The 20124-nt window shown below is 42.3% G+C and overlaps 4 protein-coding genes across 6 annotated transcripts; 2 read left to right on the forward strand and 2 right to left on the reverse strand.

Moving 5' to 3' along the window:
• The first annotated feature begins 1691 nt into the window (after nucleotides 1–1691).
• BCIN_07g00930 (hypothetical protein) lies at nucleotides 1692–4148 on the forward strand. Its single transcript, XM_024693811.1, has 2 exons — nucleotides 1692–3103; nucleotides 3156–4148. Exons 1-2 carry the CDS (start codon nucleotides 1815–1817, stop codon nucleotides 3688–3690), a joined length of 1824 nt encoding a protein of 607 aa, XP_024549600.1. The 5' UTR covers nucleotides 1692–1814; the 3' UTR covers nucleotides 3691–4148.
• A 4258-nt stretch (nucleotides 4149–8406) lies between these two features.
• Bctps2 lies at nucleotides 8407–12809 on the forward strand. Of its 3 annotated transcripts, none has more exons than XM_024693812.1 (4): nucleotides 8407–8961; nucleotides 9385–9845; nucleotides 9896–11861; nucleotides 11914–12809. In XM_024693812.1, the coding sequence occupies exons 2-4, from the start codon at nucleotides 9633–9635 to the stop codon at nucleotides 12468–12470; spliced, it is 2736 nt and encodes a 911-aa protein (XP_024549602.1). In that variant the 5' UTR covers nucleotides 8407–8961; nucleotides 9385–9632; the 3' UTR covers nucleotides 12471–12809. The 3 variants fall into 3 exon arrangements, with proteins under 3 accessions (XP_024549602.1, XP_024549601.1, XP_024549603.1); XM_024693814.1 differs by having other exon boundaries at nucleotides 8407–8910; XM_024693813.1 differs by having other exon boundaries at nucleotides 8407–9845.
• A 2748-nt stretch (nucleotides 12810–15557) lies between these two features.
• On the reverse strand, nucleotides 15558–17006 carry BCIN_07g00950 (hypothetical protein). The gene is made up of 3 exons (XM_024693815.1): nucleotides 16632–17006; nucleotides 16157–16477; nucleotides 15558–16064 (listed from the first exon to the last, which is right to left on the reverse strand). The coding sequence occupies exons 1-3, from the start codon at nucleotides 16761–16763 to the stop codon at nucleotides 15591–15593; spliced, it is 927 nt and encodes a 308-aa protein (XP_024549604.1). The 5' UTR covers nucleotides 16764–17006; the 3' UTR covers nucleotides 15558–15590.
• A 946-nt stretch (nucleotides 17007–17952) lies between these two features.
• On the reverse strand, nucleotides 17953–19850 carry BCIN_07g00960 (hypothetical protein). Its single transcript, XM_024693816.1, has 4 exons — nucleotides 19335–19850; nucleotides 18903–19269; nucleotides 18778–18838; nucleotides 17953–18699 (listed from the first exon to the last, which is right to left on the reverse strand). Exons 1-4 carry the CDS (start codon nucleotides 19473–19475, stop codon nucleotides 18222–18224), a joined length of 1047 nt encoding a protein of 348 aa, XP_024549605.1. The 5' UTR covers nucleotides 19476–19850; the 3' UTR covers nucleotides 17953–18221.
• Nucleotides 19851–20124: the final 274 nt, after the last annotated feature.

Below are 20124 nucleotides of genomic sequence, written 5' to 3' on the forward strand. Positions count from 1 at the left end.
TCACCACAATTCAGGCCTCGCTTCTGAGAAAATCCACGTGCTTGTGAAATCCATCTTTTTTCATACTTCGCTACAGGGAACCAAGTAGCTACGATAAGTATCACCAACGAATAGAACTATCTAGAATTCAACTTACACGAAGTATTAAGCAGGAATGTGAATGCAGCGAATAGCTTTAATTTAGCGGCTACTGTATTACAGCCCTAGACGAATACGAAAGAAATTAACTCTTTGATGCAGTCCTCATTTAAGGACTGCTATCTCCTGTACATGTACATAGCTAGCTCTTTAGATATAATATAACGTTGACATCTATAACCTACAGTCGTAGGTGCTACGTCATCTGTATCCTTCTCACACAAACAAAGGCCTCTAGACCATAAAAAGTCATTATATACTTTCATCCTCACTCCTATACTTACATTCTCCAAATCTAACATTCCTCTTTCATCACATCGCATCACATCACATCACTCACCCGCCTTTCATTTCCACAGCCAAAAATCAGGAATCTCCACGCAAAAAAAAACATCCACATACCAACCCAACATAGCCATTTAGACTCTCACAATCAAAGCCCGGAACACGCACATAAATCTCACTAGATGCATGAAACTCACTCATTACGTCTATCCAATTAGCTCTTGCAATATTATCTATTCATCAAGTCATTTCGCAGACCAGATCACTCGTTCTGGAGATTGTTCTTTTCGTTCTGGAGGGATTAGCTTAGATAGATATGCATACATGCATACATACATACAAGACAGGACAAGACAGGACAAGACAGGACAGAACTCCGGTTAATATCAATAGTGATAGATATATCTGCCGCGAATCTCAATAATAATAAAAATAAAATAAAAAAACCAATAAAAAAAACCAACAAGCGGAACATTTCCATATTTTCCCCGCCACATTCAAGAGCCGAGAAAGTGGAAACGAAAAGACGATCTGAGATTGTAAAACCCCATCAATCGCTCATTGCAAAGTCGACATAGACTCAAAATGCCAAGAACAATAGTGCTAATCTACGATATTGTACATCCCACAGAAAGGAGAGTCTTATTAAAGTGTGGTGAACAAGATTGAAGGAAATTTCTCGCCAAAGTTCACCCAGGTGCAAATGTGCTGTCTTGAACAAAGATTACCTAGATGATAGATTTCTCTTGCCTGAGGTGGGAAGTATTTCTCAAGGCAGATTTAACGGGTGTATAGGAATAGGGATGAGGAAAATAGATGAGGTGTTTAAAGCATATATATCATTGACCGAGTCTCTGGCATTGACTGACTAATTTGAATTTTTGGATGTTCTCAGCACAACCTAGGATTATTGCATCTTTGATGACATTGTAGTTAACAATGAAAGAGAGGTGCATTTTATAGTTAGAAAGTTCATGCATCATCATCAAGCTCACATTCAACCATCTGATTCTCACCTTCGAAGTTCCAACCTCACACAACTATTCACCCAACAACCACCAATCAACCAAAGATTTTCACGTGGCGACCACTAAGAAGCTCGGGAGATTCCCGAGCCCACAAATAAGACACCTGATGCTAGCGTATTTTAGTGAAGGTTGTTGATAATTCTTGGCCATAACCAAGTCCCCTCGAACTTGCAACTCTTGATTTCTTACAAAAATATCCACAACAACAACAAAAACAACCTTGTGGATATTCCCTTTACAGAACTCCTGTACTATCATGAGATTTTGTTTCTCTTGAAGTCTTTCAAACTTTTTCTCGCAATAAAGTTCTCTCACTCAATCAGATACTCTTCATTCGTCCGACGTGAACTTGATTACTTAATCATGTCTTCCGACGGGGACAGAGAAGACCAGGGTGAAGTGTCAAGCCCTCTTGACTCAAATCTGATCGATGGTCAAGAGGTTAAAATTAAGGAAGAGCCTTTCGAGGAAGATACTAGAGTCAATCAAGATATTCCTCTTTACGATCCAGCTTTTCGTCCAGATCTCGAGAGCCAAGCTATGCCGTCTCGTTCCGAATCACCAGCTCTTTCAATTCGACTACGAAGACCTGGAAGAGCTTCGTCTGAGATGCATGCATTCACGACAGCTGGTGTAGCCGCTTTGACGAACAATCGGCTTTTGCAAGCACGTCTCAACAAGTTAATGACCATGCCGCACTCAGAAGATGAATTCCCTGATGATGAGCTAGCTCAAACTTCAGATTGTCAATTCGATTCACAGTTCCACAATGTCGGTTATAGTCAGCCCAATCTTGCTTATCCAGCAACCCGTTACCAGCAATATGAGTCTCAACAACACCCAGCTCAATTATCAGGTTATCTTCAAGATCCATTTTTGCCAGAGTACTCTAATCAGTTTCACGGTTCCTTCGGTCGACAATTTCCACAATCTCCTTATGTCGAGGATCTAGATCAGACCATGTCCAACTCCTCGGTTCCTCCCGAAGACTTCTCCGCCAGTCCAACCCCTACTCCGCAACAAGAAGTTCTACTCGAGAATCGAGCACCCTCTACACCTCGTGCAGGTCGTCAAGCAAAACGCGAGTCTGCCAAGTCTAGAGCCCATGGACCTAGTACTGCTGGTCGAAGACGTCGTGCCCGACGTGCAGAAGATTTTGCTCCTCCCCCTGGTGCGATGACTGCTGCCGACGTCATGGCTGTTCACGAAAACAACATTCGTCGTAGGAACAAGCGATACAAGAAGGCTGGCATCAAGCCCCCAGTCCTCGACGATATCGAACAGGACGTCGTTGACACACTGAACGAACTTGGCGTCCCGATTGACTTTAACGACATGTATCTCCAGCAGGTCTATTCGAATAGAGATACGACGCTCGATGGAAGTTTGGACGAGTCTGCAGACAGCACCATAGATACTATGGATACCGATGAAACAATAGTACCACTTCCTCCTAGTCTTCCTGCGGAACCTGATTTTCCAACAAGCGCACGCTGGCGAGAACGTGGGCCAGATGGTCAGGCAAGAGCGAGATGGGGATCTGCTCGATTGCGGGCAAAGAAAAAGGTCCAAAAAACGGAAGCTTGGAAAGAAGCAACTAAAGATGAAAGAGACGCGATGGAAGCAGCAGCAGCAGATTCTCTCGTATTCATGTAAGTTTTTGATTCGATCTTGAGTCAGATATCAATACTAAATGAACCAAAGTGCAGACCCCATTCCAGTCGGCCCGGTACCACCAGGATCTCATGCACCATGGTTACGATCAGAGAGAGCCTTTCTTCTACAAGAAGTGACCGAAAACAGCAAAAGGATTAATTCTTCGGGCAACAGATTGGCCGCCGTGGCCGAGACCTACAATCGTCGCATGCAATACAAAACCCAAAAAGCAGGCGAGCTTTGCATTGCTCCTGGCAACGGTGAATCTCGAAAGAATTCGCGGTTAACAAGAGACCGCACTCCACCACACAGAACAGATGTCGCGATCATGTCGAGCATCAAAAAGTGGTCGGAGTTGGGCGATATCTGTATATGCCGACAGCATCAGCGGTATCCTGTCGGTGATTTTGAACGAAGTGGAGATTTTCCCCATGGCCACGGGGTTAAAGAATGCATACCTAAGGATCGTAAGGATGATGCTTGCCATTGTGACGATCACCTTAGGGATTTCAATGGAGAGTTCCCGCCAGGACATACAAAAGCACGATGCAGTCACCTTCTTCTCATTCGATCGAACAAGTGATTTGATTCTAACTCTCTTTTCAGTGATCCATAAGAGGTCTTGTTGCTACTCATGTGTCACAGAATTGGCAAATATGTTTTGTCTTTGTTCTTTGGGTGATTGGGCCTAAACTTTGCGGTGATCAGTTTGTATTGACACTCACTTTTATTTGATGGATGGAAGGAACGGTAAAGAAATATGAGAGAGGTACATAGTATCGTCGTTTTGGTTGTAACATGTGGCAACATTGGGTAACATTGATGCTCTTCTCAGTTTCCAGCAGTCTTCTTAAAAGGACCTCGGTGGACATATCAATGATAACAACTCACAAACTCCTTATTCTGTTAGTTTGAGCTAGCAGTTTGCTTTCTGGAGCAGAGTTCCATATAATAATGGTTTACAGAATTCGATGATTTTCTTGATTACTGTGTATCTTGTAATCTGCAACCTTTGTATTAAATAGACTCTAGTTGCATTCAGTCGTCTGGTAGGATTATGGCACCCACCGCAGACAATCGTATGTCCACTCTTGAAATCCTTTTCTCTTCCTTATCAGAAGCATATCTACCATCACAATTTCATGTATAACAAAGCTGGTGTTAAAAAAAGCCTCCATTGGTTCCTAGTAACTATATCGTGAAGTCACAATGAAGTGAAGTTAAGAATTAGCGCCACGAAACCGAGCTCTAATAAACTTTAGCCGCGCAAATGCCGAAGTCTACGTACGGTGTGAGTTCACAGGGCCGAATTTCAAACGGGGAAAACGACGAATCTCAACCCTATGATATCGACTCCTTACGAACTCTAACAATATTTCAAGGGATTTGTCTCAAGGCTCAAAACGCAGATACGTTGTCTGGTCCAGGATTTCCGACTATAAAATCACTATTCGCTCAAGATATCGATCCAACCCATACATACGTACAGACCCCTTTTACAACTTGCGCGCTAAGAAATTTGGTTTCCAGTACTTTCCTACCCGTGTGTCAATTCTTCCATTCTATCTCAATTTATGATCTCGTGATGTTGTCTCTCTAGGAATTTAGATATACACTCATTCCATATTCATTCTCGGACCCATATCCGCACCTACTTATATCCACATCCATATATTTCAGAACCCCTCTAAAAAACAAAGTAACAATTAATCCTTCAAGATTTCATCTACAAAATCTCCCCCTTCCCTACACTTTACTCGCCTCTCATTTGTCGTTGTCACCGCCGTCTTTCCCCCCCCCCTATTTCCTTCTATTCCAATTTCTCGTTCAAATTCCCCTGATTCTATTATTATTTTCCCTTTTTTGTTGTATCCAGTATATTCGGGATATCTTGAGTGTCTTGATTGTTTGAGGGGGGCTAGGACGTTGTATGGTATGCTATGATGTGTTTTGGGATTGCTGTGCTGTGCTGTGGAGGTTGGAGAGATGATATTGAGTTCGGGTTTGAGAATGAGGGAAGGGAAATGAGGGGGTGAGATGGATGTATGATATATGATATATGATAAGATAAGATGGAGTTGAAGATGCGACGAGGTGTTGAGGCATTGAGAGTGAAGATGAGGGTGAGGATTGGAAAATGAGGAGTGAGGAATAAAAACTTCATCTATGTGTTTAGTTTAGACTTTCGACTTTCGAGGTGTGATTTGGGGAGGGAGAGGGAGGGAGGGAATGAAGAGAAAAGACTAGGTCTGGGTGGATTATAGAGGGAAGGAAAGGAAGGGAACTTGGTGAGTTCTTGGAGAAGAGAGAGGAGAAGATTACATCCGACTATGATGAATCAACAGCAGGAATAAAGAAGAGATTATATAAAAACCACACCACTATCACAATATAATACAATACAATACAATACAATGAGAAGGTGATACATACACAACTTGAAATACAGAGATTTGATAACCAGCTTTGAGAATAAGAATAAGAATAAGAAAGAAAAATATGTTGAATTACTAGAACCTAAAATCTACTCGGATAATGAAAGATCAAGTCTCCATTGATAGATAGATAGATAGATAGATAGATAGATAGATCTACCTATTCTTGAAAAATTACATGTAGGCATATGGAATATTTATATATGACTCGATGTGAAGATTCATTGTATAGCTTGAATAAGTAGTCTAGTATAACTAGTACAAACCTTTCACACAAGGTCTGTATTAGAAATTAGAGCAGTGGCGAGCTACCTACTATGTATTATTATACAAAAGGCAAAAAGTAAACACACATTTCTGGAGAGCAGTTTTGTTATTAGTTCTCTTTTCGAATTCCTTTCTATTACATATTTCTTCATTACTTCAAATATTTCACACAAATACATACATACATACATACATACATACACAGATTTTCATCCTATCTCTCCACCAGCCTTCCCATTCCTTTCCTTTCCTTTCTTTTCCTCAGAAAATCTTTTTCCCCCAACTATTTCTCCCCACAACATAGATAGTGATAGTCTGTCTACCCAACAGGATCTTGAAAAAAAGAAAGGATATCCATCACGTGATCTAAAGAAAATACAGTACTGTTCGAGATGAGAAATTTATCAGGCTTGAGTAGATGATGATGTATGGTCATGAACGAGATAGAAGCCAGAATGTTATATTAATGAATTTGGATAGATGGAGATTTCGATGTTGTGATGATTAATAAGTGATGGGTGAGGGTAATGTAATATGAGAATGAATGAATGAATGAATGAATGAATGAATGGATCGGTGAGGAAATGAATCGTAGTTGCTTGTATCGTCGATGTGAAGTCAGAAAATGACCCCACATCAGCCACGGACTTGTTGATGAATGGTTGAGTTGTTCAAAAAGGATTACTATATCGTATAATAATTAGGTAGATGGATAGATGGATAGAAATACGATATACAAATATGTCCTGAATAAGAAAGATGATGGGAAGTTTAAATTTACGGTAACCTAACACAACACAATATATAACATTACCTCCATCCAGCACAATATCTAATTAACCCTCCCTTCTTCACCCGTCCCTTCCACCCTCACCAATTCACACTCACACTCACTCACACTCACATTCACATTCACATCCCTCCTCATCATCTTTCCCATCTCCCATCTCCATCCTCTCTTTCCCATACTTCCCCCCTACGTTACAATTCCCACTCTCCATCCCATCCCCTTTCTCCATCCCCAGCTCCGAGGATTTATTAGTCCCCAGCGCACGGTCTCGTACCTATCCATCCACGCAGACCATCTAGAACATCCATCTGTCAAACCCCCCCACCACGTGAGTTATCCTCCGAACATGTTTCTGCTTCACCGCAACATTTTTCTCATCACTACGGATCCCCTCGTACTTTGTACACCGATTGATTCACATACGACTCGATACAGTGCTCGTAGTTGGATACCTAGGTATTGTGTTGCATGTATTGTGAGATGTCATGTGAGAGATACCTAGGAGAAGATATCCTGATGGGAGAGTCATCTACCATATCAAAGAACAATGCAAATGCACGATGGGAATGCTGTCATCTTTGAGATTGCTGTTGTGTGCGATATGATATGTATGTGTGTGTGTGTGTGTGTGTGTGTGCAATGTAGAGTAGTATACCTAGTCTTCTGCACACGGATGGATAAGAGATGATGATAAAGAAGAATGTTATCCAAACGGAGTTCGTTCCGTTGAATACTTGTTGGCAATATAGCTCGATGGACAGGCAGAGAGATAGCGAGATAGATACATTCCCGCCCACCACCCACACTCAAGCACCACCACTCAAAGAATCGAATCCGTCTAGAACATTGATGGAATTACCAAGAAAAGCACACCAGGAGTAAATAAGGTTAGGGAGGGAGGTACCAAGCATCTAATAAATTCTAACAACTAATAAATCCTTTAGTTAACTAGTAATTATATAATCACAAAGCCGAGCACGGACAAGCATCGCGGAAAATTACTCATATTATGGCCGACGCTAATGAAAATGAAAATGAAAATGAGGATGAGGATGAGGATGATACCTTGTTCACCACATTTATCTACGAGTGACTGCTGGCAGGTTTCCGCCGGTTTTCCTTTCTCTTTTGTTTGGGGGGTGGGTTGTGGTTGGTGAGATGGATGTGTATCTCGGTCTCCAGACATATGGCCAACATCTAACTAACCACACATCTCGAGCGCAGCGAGCAATGGGGGTTTGGGGGCTGGCCCCCATCAATCGTTGTCATTGTAGATTATAGATTATAGATTATAGACTATAGACTATAGACTATAGACTATAGACTATGCGTGAGTAGTCGTGGTTGTCGTCGGGGTAGTATCTAGAATATCTCGAATCTACCTAGGTAGATATTAGGGCACCAACACCAGCAACACTTTATTTGTTGGCTGGCATGTGGCCTTTTTTTATCAACACCTCCCTCCCTAGTACCTACATCCAACATGCAGTTACCAGTAAGCACTCTCGGAGGATCTCTCTGGCATTATCCAATCACAGCCGCATTTAATGCAATCAGGAGCCGTCGACTAACCCATTCCAAGCTTGGAATTGTCCTTTGTGCCCCTCCACCGCCCCTCCAGAATCCGAACCTGGAAAGGTCTTGGGGCCTCAGATCGTGGGCCATGAACAACTAGTGAGTTTGTGACAATGTGCAATACGGTATGCAATGTGCGAACAGGTATGCGGATTTATATAACTATATATATATATATAAACCTATGTATATACAACTGGGGAGATGCTATTATCGGCGTATTATCTCTCTCGACACATAATGCCACTCCCGTTTCTTGGAAATATACCAAACTAATAAGGTATCCATCGCTCTGCCCAGGTAAACTCTAATCTTCTCTATGCTTCTCTCACAAGTACATAATAAGTAATAAGTAACGAGTACCTAGCTAGTACTTGACTCCTTTTCCCCTTTCCCTTCCCTTCCCTTTCCCATTCCTCTGCCTCTTCCTCTTCCCCTTCCCCTTCTTTCTTTTAAACCTTCGCTTCACAGCCGTCCTGTCCTGTCTTCCCATCCGCCATCTTCCCGTCTTCAGATCGCAAAGAAGCATCACCAACATCAATTTGACATGCATCGTTCCCAAGACCACATTTCAACAGAGAGATAACGACAATCTATAATTATCTATCCATTATCTATATCTATATCTATATATTCTTCACGAAAATCACCAATCTCATTCGTCCAGACGCTCTTACTTTAATTACGTCACATATTTGTACGACCTGAGCTTTTGCTCCGGGAAATCTGCAACTTGGTGGGTTGTTTTCATCAGAAATCAGAAATTTTGGGGACAGAATATTCCAAGGTGTGCCATCGACCCTCCATTGCCATGCTCCATCCATTCCTTTCATTCCAAGATTTTCCATATTGCGCTCTTTCCTTCTTCCAACCACTGCACCCACGTTCCTGCTCGAAAGGATATAAACCAAGCAAGATCTGGCCATTTATAGAAAGAGACAGGTCAGATTGGGAACGAGAGACAACAGTTCTTCATTCTGCCAAAATTGAATTGAGAGATTTTGGACCGTCAATCAAAGTTTCACAAACCTAATACTACCCCTCCATTCACATCATTGTCCGCCCAAAGAAGATCCTGCCTACCACCATTCAGCTCCTTTTCCCCCAGCTCTTCATTCTGTTTGAGACCTACCCATTCTTGACCTTTTCTTCTGCAAATACCTGCAATACAATTCCTATATACACTTTGACTTATCATTCATCATGGCAGAGAATACCAAGGATTCGTCAAGCTCAGGCTTCGCCGAGTCGTCAGCAACAGCTACCCCTCCACCACAAAGACCAGCCGTTCTCAAGAAGCAGATTACGCGACACCCAGCTTTAAGTCCATCGATTACGAACATCCCAGTGACTCCGGGTGGTTATTTGGGAGCATACGAAAAGATTGAGGCAGAAGATAAATCTCTCGAGATTGACGAGCAAAATTATTTTACCCAAGGCTTTAATCAATCCTCAATCATGGCAAAATCTCCATCCGATGCCGAGACTGGCACATTATCGAATCAAGAAGTTCTTCGCAGGATGAGCTTGGCTCCTGGTCGCGAGAGACAAAACTCCTTATCGGACCTTGATCCGCGCGCGGCGCATCCTTCATTAAATTTGACGGGAGGAATCATCTCTGCGACATTTTGCATACAGCAATCTTTGATGTACAGAAAAGGCTCCGATTGGGTGAGTGAGGACACACGGTTTTGGGGTGTTTTCAACTAACCATCGCATAGACATGGTCGCAAAGACATGGCGGTTCTTCGCAATTCGACTCTTTCAGATATCTTGCATCGGAGAAATCGCCCTGGCATCATACATTAGTTGGCTGGACTGGCGAAATCAACCCGGTTGAGGATCTTACCCCTCCAGATACCCCTCCTCTTGGAGGCCATCCTATACAATCGCAACCTCCACAAAATAGGGTTCCTTTCAATAAGAGCTCTGCGCCAATTCCAGTTGATGGTGTTACCATGCCTCCAACACCACCAGAGACCGATGGATTATTTGTTACAAGTGACGATAGGCAACGACTGGAAAGACAACTCGCACATCAACCACATGGAAAGATCGTCCCAGTTTGGCTATGTGATGATGCAGATACGAGTGAGGACGGAAGTGTTTGTTTGAAAGACCAATCAAGATGGAGAAGATTCGCCGAACACGAATTATATACTCTATTTCATTACAAACAACACGAACCTACGAATGGTCGACAAGAACGACAATCATGGGCGGATTATTATCGAATGAATCAGAAATTCGCAAACCGAATTCTCGAAATTTATAAACCTGGCGACATTGTCATGGTTCACGATTATCATCTTTTGCTTCTTCCCAGCATGTTAAGACAACGGGTTCCACATATGAGCATTGTCTTCTATCTGCATATCCCATTTCCCAGTAGCGAGTTCCTTCGCTGTTTACCAAGAAGAAAGGAGATATTGGAGGGCGTTTTGAGCGCAAATTTGGTCGGATTACAATCATTCAGTTACACGCGACACTTTAATTCTTGCTGTACAAGAATTTTGGGATTCCCATCTACGAGCGCGGGTGTCGAAGCGTATGGTGCGAGATGTGATGTAGCGGCTTTCCCAATTGGAATCGATGCGCGAAACGTTGAGCAGCTCGCTTTTAATGATCCTGCTGTTGATGAGAAGGTTGCTGCATTGAAGAAGTTGTATGCGGGCAAAAAAATCATTGTCGGTCGAGATCGTCTTGATAGTGTTCGAGGTGTGGCACAAAAGCTCATGGCCTTTGAACGCTTCTTGGAAAACTTTCCAGAATGGCGTGAGAAGGTTGTTTTGGTACAAGTCACCAGTCCAACTAGTGTTGAAGAAGAGAGAGAGGATTCAGGAAATAAGATTGCAGCCAATGTTGCCGAACTGGTTGCGAAAATCAATGGTCTCTACGGATCTTTGAGTTTCTCGCCCGTCCAACACTATCCTCAATATCTCTCTCAAGAAGAGTATCTCGCTCTTCTTCGTGTGGCAGATGTTGGTTTGATCACTAGTGTACGTGATGGTATGAACACAACAAGTTTGGAGTATGTGGTTTGTCAAAAAGAGAATCATGGTCCTTTGATTATCTCTGAATTTTCTGGATCGGCCGCAGTCTTGGATGCAGCCATTCACATCAATCCGTGGGATTTCAATACTGTTGCCGAAAATATTCGACTTGGATTGGAAATGCCTCCTTCCAAGAAAGCAGAGCTTCACGAAAAGTTATCCGAATATATCTTCAGTAATGATATCACAACCTGGACCAAGAGCCTCATTCGAACATTAATCACAAAAATTGGCTCCAATAGTCATGCTTTCGCAACACCCCTCTTGGATAAGACTTCTCTGTTGCTTCAATACAGAGCCGCCAAGAAGAGATTGTTCATGTTCGATTATGATGGTACTCTTACCCCTATCGTTAGAGATCCTGCTGCAGCTTTACCTTCTGATAAATTGTACCGAACCCTGAAAGCACTCGCTTCCGACCCCAAGAACGCCATTTGGATTATTAGTGGTAGAGATCAAGAATTCTTGGGACAACATCTGGGACATATTCCAGAATTAGGATTCAGTGCTGAACATGGTAGTTTTATGCGCCATCCGGGTAGTCAAGAATGGGAAAACCTTGCGGAACAATTCGATATGGGTTGGCAAAAGGAAGTCATGGAATGTTTCCAGAAATATACTGAGAAAACTCCAGGTTAGTATTTTCATCCAACAGATTCTCATTGAGTTCTAGCTAACAAAATTAGGGTCCTTCATTGAGCGCAAGCGTTGCGCTTTAACATGGCATTACCGTCCTTCAAACCCAGAACTGGGTGAACGCATGTCTCGTGAATGTCAAAAAGAACTCATGGCCACTGTTGGTAAAGCTTGGGACGTCGAAGTCATGACCGGTAAAGCAAATCTCGAAGTTCGTCCTACTTTCATCAACAAAGGATCAATCGCCAAACGTCTTGTTGATGCTTATGGTAAAGAAGTCGGACAAGCTCCCGAATTCACATTTTGTGCAGGTGATGATACGACAGATGAAGATATGTTTAGATCTTTAAACAACAGTGAATTGAATGTAAATCACGTTTTCACCGTTACTGTGGGCGCATCAAGTAAACCGACATTGGCTCAATGGCATCTTCTGGAACCGATGGATGTTATCAGTAGTATTGCACTCCTTGGGGGAGGTGATACAAACGTAGCGGACTTGGGACCGGTTGGTGTTATTGAGGGGAAATCCCGGGAGGATATGATGGGAAAGATTGAGGCATTGGATATGATTCCTGGGGCACCTAGTACAGGTGAGGGAAGATAGGTTATCATGCCGGGTGCAAGGAAAGGACTGTTGGGTTTGAATCTTTTTGAGGTATGGGCATAGCGTCGGATGGGATAGGTCTTAGAAGGAATTATGAATGGTTAGAAGGATTATGAATGGATTGATAGGATGAATGGTGTAGATTTGGGAATTGGGGGAGTGAAGATACATGGACATAGGATAGGATAGAGCGTTGACAAAATACGATACGATGCGCTGTGAATAGGGGTGATTGGATTTTTGAACATGCGGATACCGAATAGAATAAGCAGACACTTATGCATATGTAGATGCATGTTGATACAATGAAGAACTTTAATTATGTTGGATGTATATTCAAGTATGTAAAGACTTGAATGATGGAAATTTTATATTTATCTAGGTATCTATCTGAATATGGACTGACTGGAAGGACATTCAATTTCTTCAATTCTTTTAAGGATATATATATAAATACTAGGGATTTAAGTCAAGGTTGTGATGTATATATTTGTTGGAAATTATATATGACACTAATAAGTAGCGTGCTAGTGGTAAACTTCTTTTTCTTTTTCTTTTTCTATTTCAATCATATTGATGTGGATAGGATATCCATCTGTCTTGGATACTATTATCTCGATTGATTGATTGATTGATTGATTGATTGATTGGTATTTCTGGTTTTGTAGAGGTAGGTAGGTAGGTAGGTAGGTAGGTAGGGAGGGAGATGAGATGGGATGGGATGGGATGGATTTTTTGCTTGTGCTTTGAGATTTGAGATTTGATTTACTTTCACAAATTTTACTTGAGGTTTTAGTTTAGTGGAGATTGTGTGTGTGTACCTACCTAGGAATATATATATGTGTGTGTGTGTGTTTGTGTGTGTGTGTGTGTGTAATGAGATGGATGGGATGGGATGGGATGGGATGTGACGGTTGATTTTTGGGGGAGGACGCGAGGGGCGGAAGGGGCGGAGGAGGTGAAAGGGGGGGAAGATAGATTGATTTTATACCTGGTGAATGCGTAGTAGAAAGGAAGGAAATGGGATTGATCTTGTGGTGTGTGCGGAGGGGGCAGGTGGATTTTATATCTATATCTATGTCTATGTCTATGTCTATGGTGTGAAATGGGGAGAGGGAGGGGGAGAGGGAGGGGGAGAGGGAGGGGGGAGGGATAGGAGATGGAATCTAATCCCATCCCGGCCCATCTTCAAAGATTAGAATCTCGCAATCTGTTTTTTTTTTTTTAGTGTGTATAAAATCTATTACCATCCATCACTATGGATGGGGATGTGGATGGGGATGGGGATGGGAATATTGAAATCAATATCGCACACACAGCACTATAGCTCACATCATCTATCTGGCTATTGTGTAATCTTACTCAAGGTTCTTATTCAAAATTAGGAATATATAGCTATGAAATTTATCTATGTATTGCTGTGTGTGTGTGTGTGTGTGTGTGTGTGTGTGTGTGTGTGTGTGTGTGTGTGTGTATGTTGTGTCGAGAGGTGCTCGCGGGAGCTGGTTTGGTTATACAGTATGATTCCTATCCCGACTGAATCGATTGTGAGATTAGAATCGATATTCGAGGGGGGGGGTAAGAGGTGTTTTTGTTGGTATTGGGTTTGGTATGTGTGTGTGTGTGTGTGTGTGTGTGTGTGTTATTTATATGTAATCTGATCTGATCTGATTAGGTTTTGTAATGGTAGTAATACCTAGGTAGTAATAGTAACAGTAATAAATACTGATTATAAAAAAGGAAAAGGTGATAGAAGTCATACCAGAAAAGCCTTCTCATGTAATACAGTCAATGTCAATCTAATAGCTATACATAACTGTTAGTGAATAAAGGTGAATCATTACATAGCCGTAGCGAGGTGTGGTGATGTATTTGGGGTAAAAGTATATATATGTACCTAGTGTAAAGGAGTAGAAGGGGATAGGGATCACACAAGAAAAGCCTTCGCATATACTATGGTCAGCCTAATAGCTATACCTTAGTGGTTGGGGGTGAATCACTACATGACGACAGTGAGGTGCGAGGACACACGTGGGCTAAAACACAATATAGGGGGTAAAATAAGAGGGGGTAAAATCGTTGCATTTTAGGTCTATAGGAGGAGAAACTATAAATACGAAGAAAATAATGTTACGTGCTCTCTAGGTTATGTTTTCCGCATGTATTATATTGTTGGCGAAAAGGGATGGGGGATGGATTTGGGTTTTGCTGCGGTGCTGCTAGGCTAGGCTAGTAGTAGGTACATTTGTGGGAATTCTTGAATTCTGAATTCTGAATTCTGAATTCTGAGGTTTGTAATGATTAGTAGTAATAGTGGTAAGTAGTGATTGAGATTTAAAAAAAAAGGGCTATTTGGAAACTCACATTGGTGAAGACAAGTGATTAGTCAATGTTCGAATTGCCAGTAGAACGAGTTCTTTCAAATGAATTTTGTGACGATTTAAAGATTTTCTCTAATTGTATCATTCTGTGATTATTGATACAGTTGGAACTTGTGAAATAGTCGTTTTTGGAAAGAATTTTGGGAGTTTGATAGTGGTTGTGATTTATGTCTGTAGTAATTTATCTTATACTTGTGAATGTGAATATCGGTAATGAATACTGATACTTCATTTTTCGAGTTTTTCTAATCTGGCGCCATTTTGAGAGGAAGTCTTCTTAGGCAAAAGATTGAGAGCATGGAGATGAGCATGTTGGGATGTTCTGGAAATACTTGTTGTGGCTTTCCTGTGTGTGATTTGAGGTTGCGGTGGTATGTTTACTTAGGACGATATTATGAAGTCTTTGATAGCGGAAAGTTGAATGAAGAAACGCTATATAGATGGCTCACAAGTCGTTGATTATTTGCTCAAGTGACTCGTGGAAATCAAGGACTTGTGAGCAGAAAGCTTCATCTTCTAGGCTAGACGCTAGATTGGATCTGGGTGTGCTGAAAATGGAAAGAGGAAGTTTTTCACATCAGGAGATTCCAGTGACTCTATTGTCTTCGACCTTTTAAGGTGAGTGTTCATCCACTACAGTGTTTAGAAATATCTCATGTTACACTGGTAGTGCTTTAGCGCTCCAGTGTTCTAGTTAAAAAAAATATGATAATATCCCAGTAGATAACTCGGATACATCTCACATCGCAAGACCCTTCCCCCCACCAATGGGCAAAATAGGTATCCAACTCAACTTCAAAAGATTCTTCTCTCTGATCTCCTTTTGAAACTGTTCTAGTTCCTCCACATCCCAATTCACAGACATAGTACTGCCTCTCAAGTAATCCGCTCTCGCCTGACTCAAATACAACGTCAACATCCCGCTCATTGCGGGATCATCGCGCGCATACGGAAGATTTTGCGGCTGTTGACTGGGCGTGGCGACGAGTCCTGGGAGGAGAGAGAATATGCGGAGAGTGGGATACGAGGCGTCTACAAATTCGACGAGGCGCTGTGCGCTTAGTTTTCCGATTCCGTTGGCGGGGTGTTGGATGTCGAGGATGGAGGTCGATGCGCTGTTCATTACTACGATTGTTCCGGTTGGGTGGGCGGGGTTGGATTGCGTGTTTATGTAGTGGTGTATGCAGGAGTATACGCCTTTAGAGTTGATAGCCTAGTAGGTAGGTAGGTAGCTTTGTGTAAGCTTTCCCTTCATATCTTCATATATTCACAGCACGAAGCAAACAAACAAATGAAAAAACATACCATATAACCCCACCACTCATCTGTCCCCATCTCATGCACCAATCTCGAGGGCTCCAATACGGCCGCACAAAGCAAGACCACATCCGGACCTCTCCCAAACACTTTATGGGTCTGCTGAAATACATGTTTCACTTCGTCATCAATGCTCACATCGGTTTTTATAACTAACACTTTGGTTTCGGCGTTGATGGCTCGGATTTGGAGAGCCGTTTCTTCGAGTGGCTCGATGCGGCGGCCGAGTATTATTATGCCGAGCGCGGATGCGTGGGCCCAGACGCGGGCCGCCGAGGAACCGATTCCTGTGCCGCCGCCTGTGATGAGCTGGTGGTGGGAATGGGGATTAGCGAATTTGCGAATGAGGGTATGTTGGGAAGAAGGGAATGGGAGTTCGGTTTTGATATGCTTCATCTGATTTGATGCGGGGAGAGAGAAATGAAGTGATATGACATAGAAAGAGAGGGTCGGTCTTTCTTACGATTATTTTTCCAGCTTGAGAATTACTTGGGTTGGATGGGAGGATGGCGGGATAGGGGTCCCGACGGATGGTCTTGGTTAGGCTGAATGGGAGGGTGTATGCATTGGGGTCAATGTCGATTTCTTGAGACATGGTCGGTGGAATGGATTTGATATGTTATGATAAGATTATGGGATCGAAGAAGAGAAGAGAAAAGATCTAGATGACTAGGGAGTGAGATTAGCTGAAATGGGTAAGCAAATATAGCGTGCGAGAAAATTGGATATCAGATTCGAGAAATATGTTTCGAGAGCCGAGTTGGGTTGGTGGATACTGAAGGATTGTGTTCATGTACTGCATTGCTTATTACTGTAGTAAAAGATGTATTTTACTCCCATAGCTGCGAGGGTAGGGTAGGAGAGTGTCAGTTGAACAGTCTGTCTTCCGGGACCAGACCGAAAATCCGCAGTATGTAAGTCTATCACTTGCATTTTTTCGGGGTTTGGCCGTTTGCTACTAGCATCTCCGCATACACGAAACAGACGAATGCTCACGAAGAGATTTCTCTGAGTGCATGGGTGGGAGAAACTCTTGGGTGTACGGAGATGTCCCCGGTTCTTCCATGCATACATATATTTGTCATATTTCCCCTCGCGGGAGCTTGGCATGGCGGGCTGGCGTACTCTTTTGTTTTCTGATATTCGAATATTATAATATCGGGCCTTTTCTTCTGTGCTTGTTTATTGAGGACTGAAATGGAAGGTGAGATTCTCTCCTCGGTTTACTGGAAGGGGAAATCGGGTGGTTATAGAAGTCATATTTAGTGAGATACTATGAGAATCGAGATTATTATCTAATGGATTGGGAGCGGTTTTCGGGGGCGATGATGGGTATAGGAATATCTATGTATGAAATGAATTTTTAATGATGTGTTGAGCGGAGTGTATTGAGATGGGCTGAGATTAGGGGGTTTCTTTCTCTGTTTGGGTATGGAGGTAGACGGTTTCTTTCTTTCTTAATTTCTATTCTGATTCGAGTCTCTTGCTTTTTTTCTTCTCAGACTTGCTAGGGTCGGTATAGCGTACATCGAGCTTTTCGAAAAGTCAAAGGTTTGTCTGTCGAACTATGGTTCGCTAGGTTGTGATCCGAATCATCGGACTGAAGTATTTGATGGCTCAAGTCTTGAGCTTAAATCTCTTGTGTATTGTGGAAATTTGTGATGTATATTATGTATATGTCTTGGTTAGTAATTCCTGAGCAGAAGGCCCGTCAAGTAATACTCAAAATATATTGGATTTCCTTTAGTAATTTATAACAAGGCTTATTTTGCATGCTAGTAAGTTGTACCGTAAATGTCTGCGGTGTATAAAACGTGTGAATTTTTCAGGCAGTTAATAGACGAGAATCCAAAAGCAATTTTCTCTGAACAAATTCAATCCTCGAAGTAAAGAAATCGACTGTGGGACCTGTTGAATTTTGAGAATAAATTCATATATCATACTCCGTAGCATTTTTCCATCTCTTCTAAATCATCAATTCATACAATCAACTCATACTACACCTTCTTTCCATTCCAAGCGAAAGAAAGCTCCCCTTCGCTAAGATGGATGTCTATGCTTCATATTCCCTCACCAATCTATCTTGACTTATATCCTTCGTGCGTGTCTCCGCCGACTTTGTGTTTCCAAGACTATGATCTGAATTGAGAGGTAACCTCCTTGAGCTCAACTCCAAATTCTCATACGGATTAGAAGAAGTGCGGTATGATCTATCGGACTTGTCTTTATCTGTAGATGCATCTCTCGTAGATCTGAATTTGCCGAAATAACTTAAAATGGTCGGACCTAGCAGAGAGAATTTAGCGTTGATGACGGAGCGCCCGAATGTCGGGATGCATCCCATGATGATGACCATGTCTCCTTCCAAGAGACCGAGTGTCAGAATCGCGGTTTGGTTGTAATGCTCAAGAGTCTTGCTGCCGTGGTATGAATCGACTACCCAGACGGTTTTCAAGATTGACATGATCATGACGAAGAGTGATAGTGCTAAGAGAAAGATGAGACCGAATTTTTGGCGTCGTGGCATATTTCTAGGAGTGGAAAACAGTCAGGTAAAGATTTATGAAATGATTGTGAAGAAAGGACAGGGAATCTTAGAATGTACATACAAATGCCAAATAATAAAAGCCGGGAACAAGACAAAGGTTATATCAGAAAGTGTCGAAGTAGCTTTCATGATAATCAGCGAACGCTTTGTTAAATTAACGCACTGGCACAAACGGCTACCACTCACTTTGATTGAAGACAGCAAAATACAGCCAAAGATCTGGATTCCATTGTTTTGTCACAGGTATCATCGGGTTCCAAATAGCTTGAACTGGAGTTATTTGGGCGAAAGAGATAATGATCACACCCGCTGTAAGCAGACTCAAAATCGTCATCAAGACGATCAAATATCTCTTCAACCAAAGATGTACACCAAATAAGCGAATCAACAAGATGGTGACCGACAGTCTTGCGATCACAGAGACTGTCAATTGAGGTGGGCCCGCGATGTAATTATATTTCAACGCATTAACCTGGTCTTGAAAGCTGGGGGGGTTGCGAAATTGATACGCTATCGAGATGGTGGTTAAAACACGGGCGACAATCTGGTCTACCTATATGAAAGAATCGTGAGTGCTGTCTGTCGTGGTTTCTGGGGAATGTATTTGCCGTCACTTACCATAGCTATAAGCATAAGCCAATCGTCCCATCCTAACCTAGCATTATGTGTAATGCGCACCCAAAAGCGAATGGCAACAGCAATGACGGCCAAAATGGTGAATGCCACTGGTGTGCCGAGCAGCGCATTTTTCCCTTCCATATCCACCGCGGAAGATGGGAAACTCTATGACGAAACCGAGAGAGACACTCGGATTTGACGGAGTCGAGAAGTCCAGGTTGAGAATTGGTTTGGAAGATGGCCAGTACCGATTAAGATAAACTGGGTCCGATAATTGTTAAAAGAAAGGAGATTCAAGAGAATTTAGGTTCTAGAGACAAAGATGGAAAAATTTGGTAGTGCGGTTGCGGGGTGAAAGGCTCAGAGGATTCACGTAGGCTTACGAAGTCTTTAACAGAGTATCTAACCATATCTGCTGGATATATTTGCCGCGCAGGAATATTTGTGGACGGCGAAGCTGCTTGGCTTGATGCTTGTCAGATCCCCCACGCCCAGAAGACAGGACAGGATCTTGTCAGACGCGGAGGGGTTGTGTTAACTACCTGGGTAGGTTAATGTGACGTTAAAAATACGAGCTAAAATTCGAAAAAGTTTATTTACCCCGTGTATGATCTACATTACACCCCGGGACACATTACTGGTTATGATACGTTCTGCATGCCGGCAAATTTGAAGATTATTTATGGTTAAATTTTGCGATGAGTGTTACGACCCTAGGTCGCATTCGGTAATCATAAGCTTATTAATGTTCCGGTGAAAGAGCCTTATGTCAAACGGACATAAACACATC

The sequence above is a fragment of the Botrytis cinerea genome, chromosome 7 (genome assembly GCF_000143535.2).
Source record: "Botrytis cinerea B05.10 chromosome 7, complete sequence".
NCBI lineage: Eukaryota > Fungi > Ascomycota > Leotiomycetes > Helotiales > Sclerotiniaceae > Botrytis > Botrytis cinerea.

Coding starts and splice junctions, on each gene's coding strand:
- BCIN_07g00930 (XM_024693811.1), top strand. CDS start 1,815: ATGTCTTCCGACGGGGACAGAGAAGACCAGGGTGAAGTGTCAAGCCCT. Junction 3,104..3,155: donor GCAGATTCTCTCGTATTCAT/GTAAGTTTTTGA, acceptor AATGAACCAAAG/TGCAGACCCCATTCCAGTCG.
- Bctps2 (XM_024693813.1), top strand. CDS start 9,378: ATGGCAGAGAATACCAAGGATTCGTCAAGCTCAGGCTTCGCCGAGTCG. Junction 9,846..9,895: donor ACAGAAAAGGCTCCGATTGG/GTGAGTGAGGAC, acceptor ACCATCGCATAG/ACATGGTCGCAAAGACATGG. Junction 11,862..11,913: donor ATATACTGAGAAAACTCCAG/GTTAGTATTTTC, acceptor TAACAAAATTAG/GGTCCTTCATTGAGCGCAAG.
- BCIN_07g00950 (XM_024693815.1), bottom strand. CDS start 16,763: ATGTCTCAAGAAATCGACATTGACCCCAATGCATACACCCTCCCATTC. Junction 16,478..16,631: donor CTCAAGCTGGAAAAATAATC/GTAAGAAAGACC, acceptor TCCCACCACCAG/CTCATCACAGGCGGCGGCAC. Junction 16,065..16,156: donor ATGAGTGGTGGGGTTATATG/GTATGTTTTTTC, acceptor CCTACCTACTAG/GCTATCAACTCTAAAGGCGT.
- BCIN_07g00960 (XM_024693816.1), bottom strand. CDS start 19,475: ATGGAAGGGAAAAATGCGCTGCTCGGCACACCAGTGGCATTCACCATT. Junction 19,270..19,334: donor GGCTTATGCTTATAGCTATG/GTAAGTGACGGC, acceptor TCTTTCATATAG/GTAGACCAGATTGTCGCCCG. Junction 18,700..18,777: donor GCTTTTATTATTTGGCATTT/GTATGTACATTC, acceptor TTCCACTCCTAG/AAATATGCCACGACGCCAAA.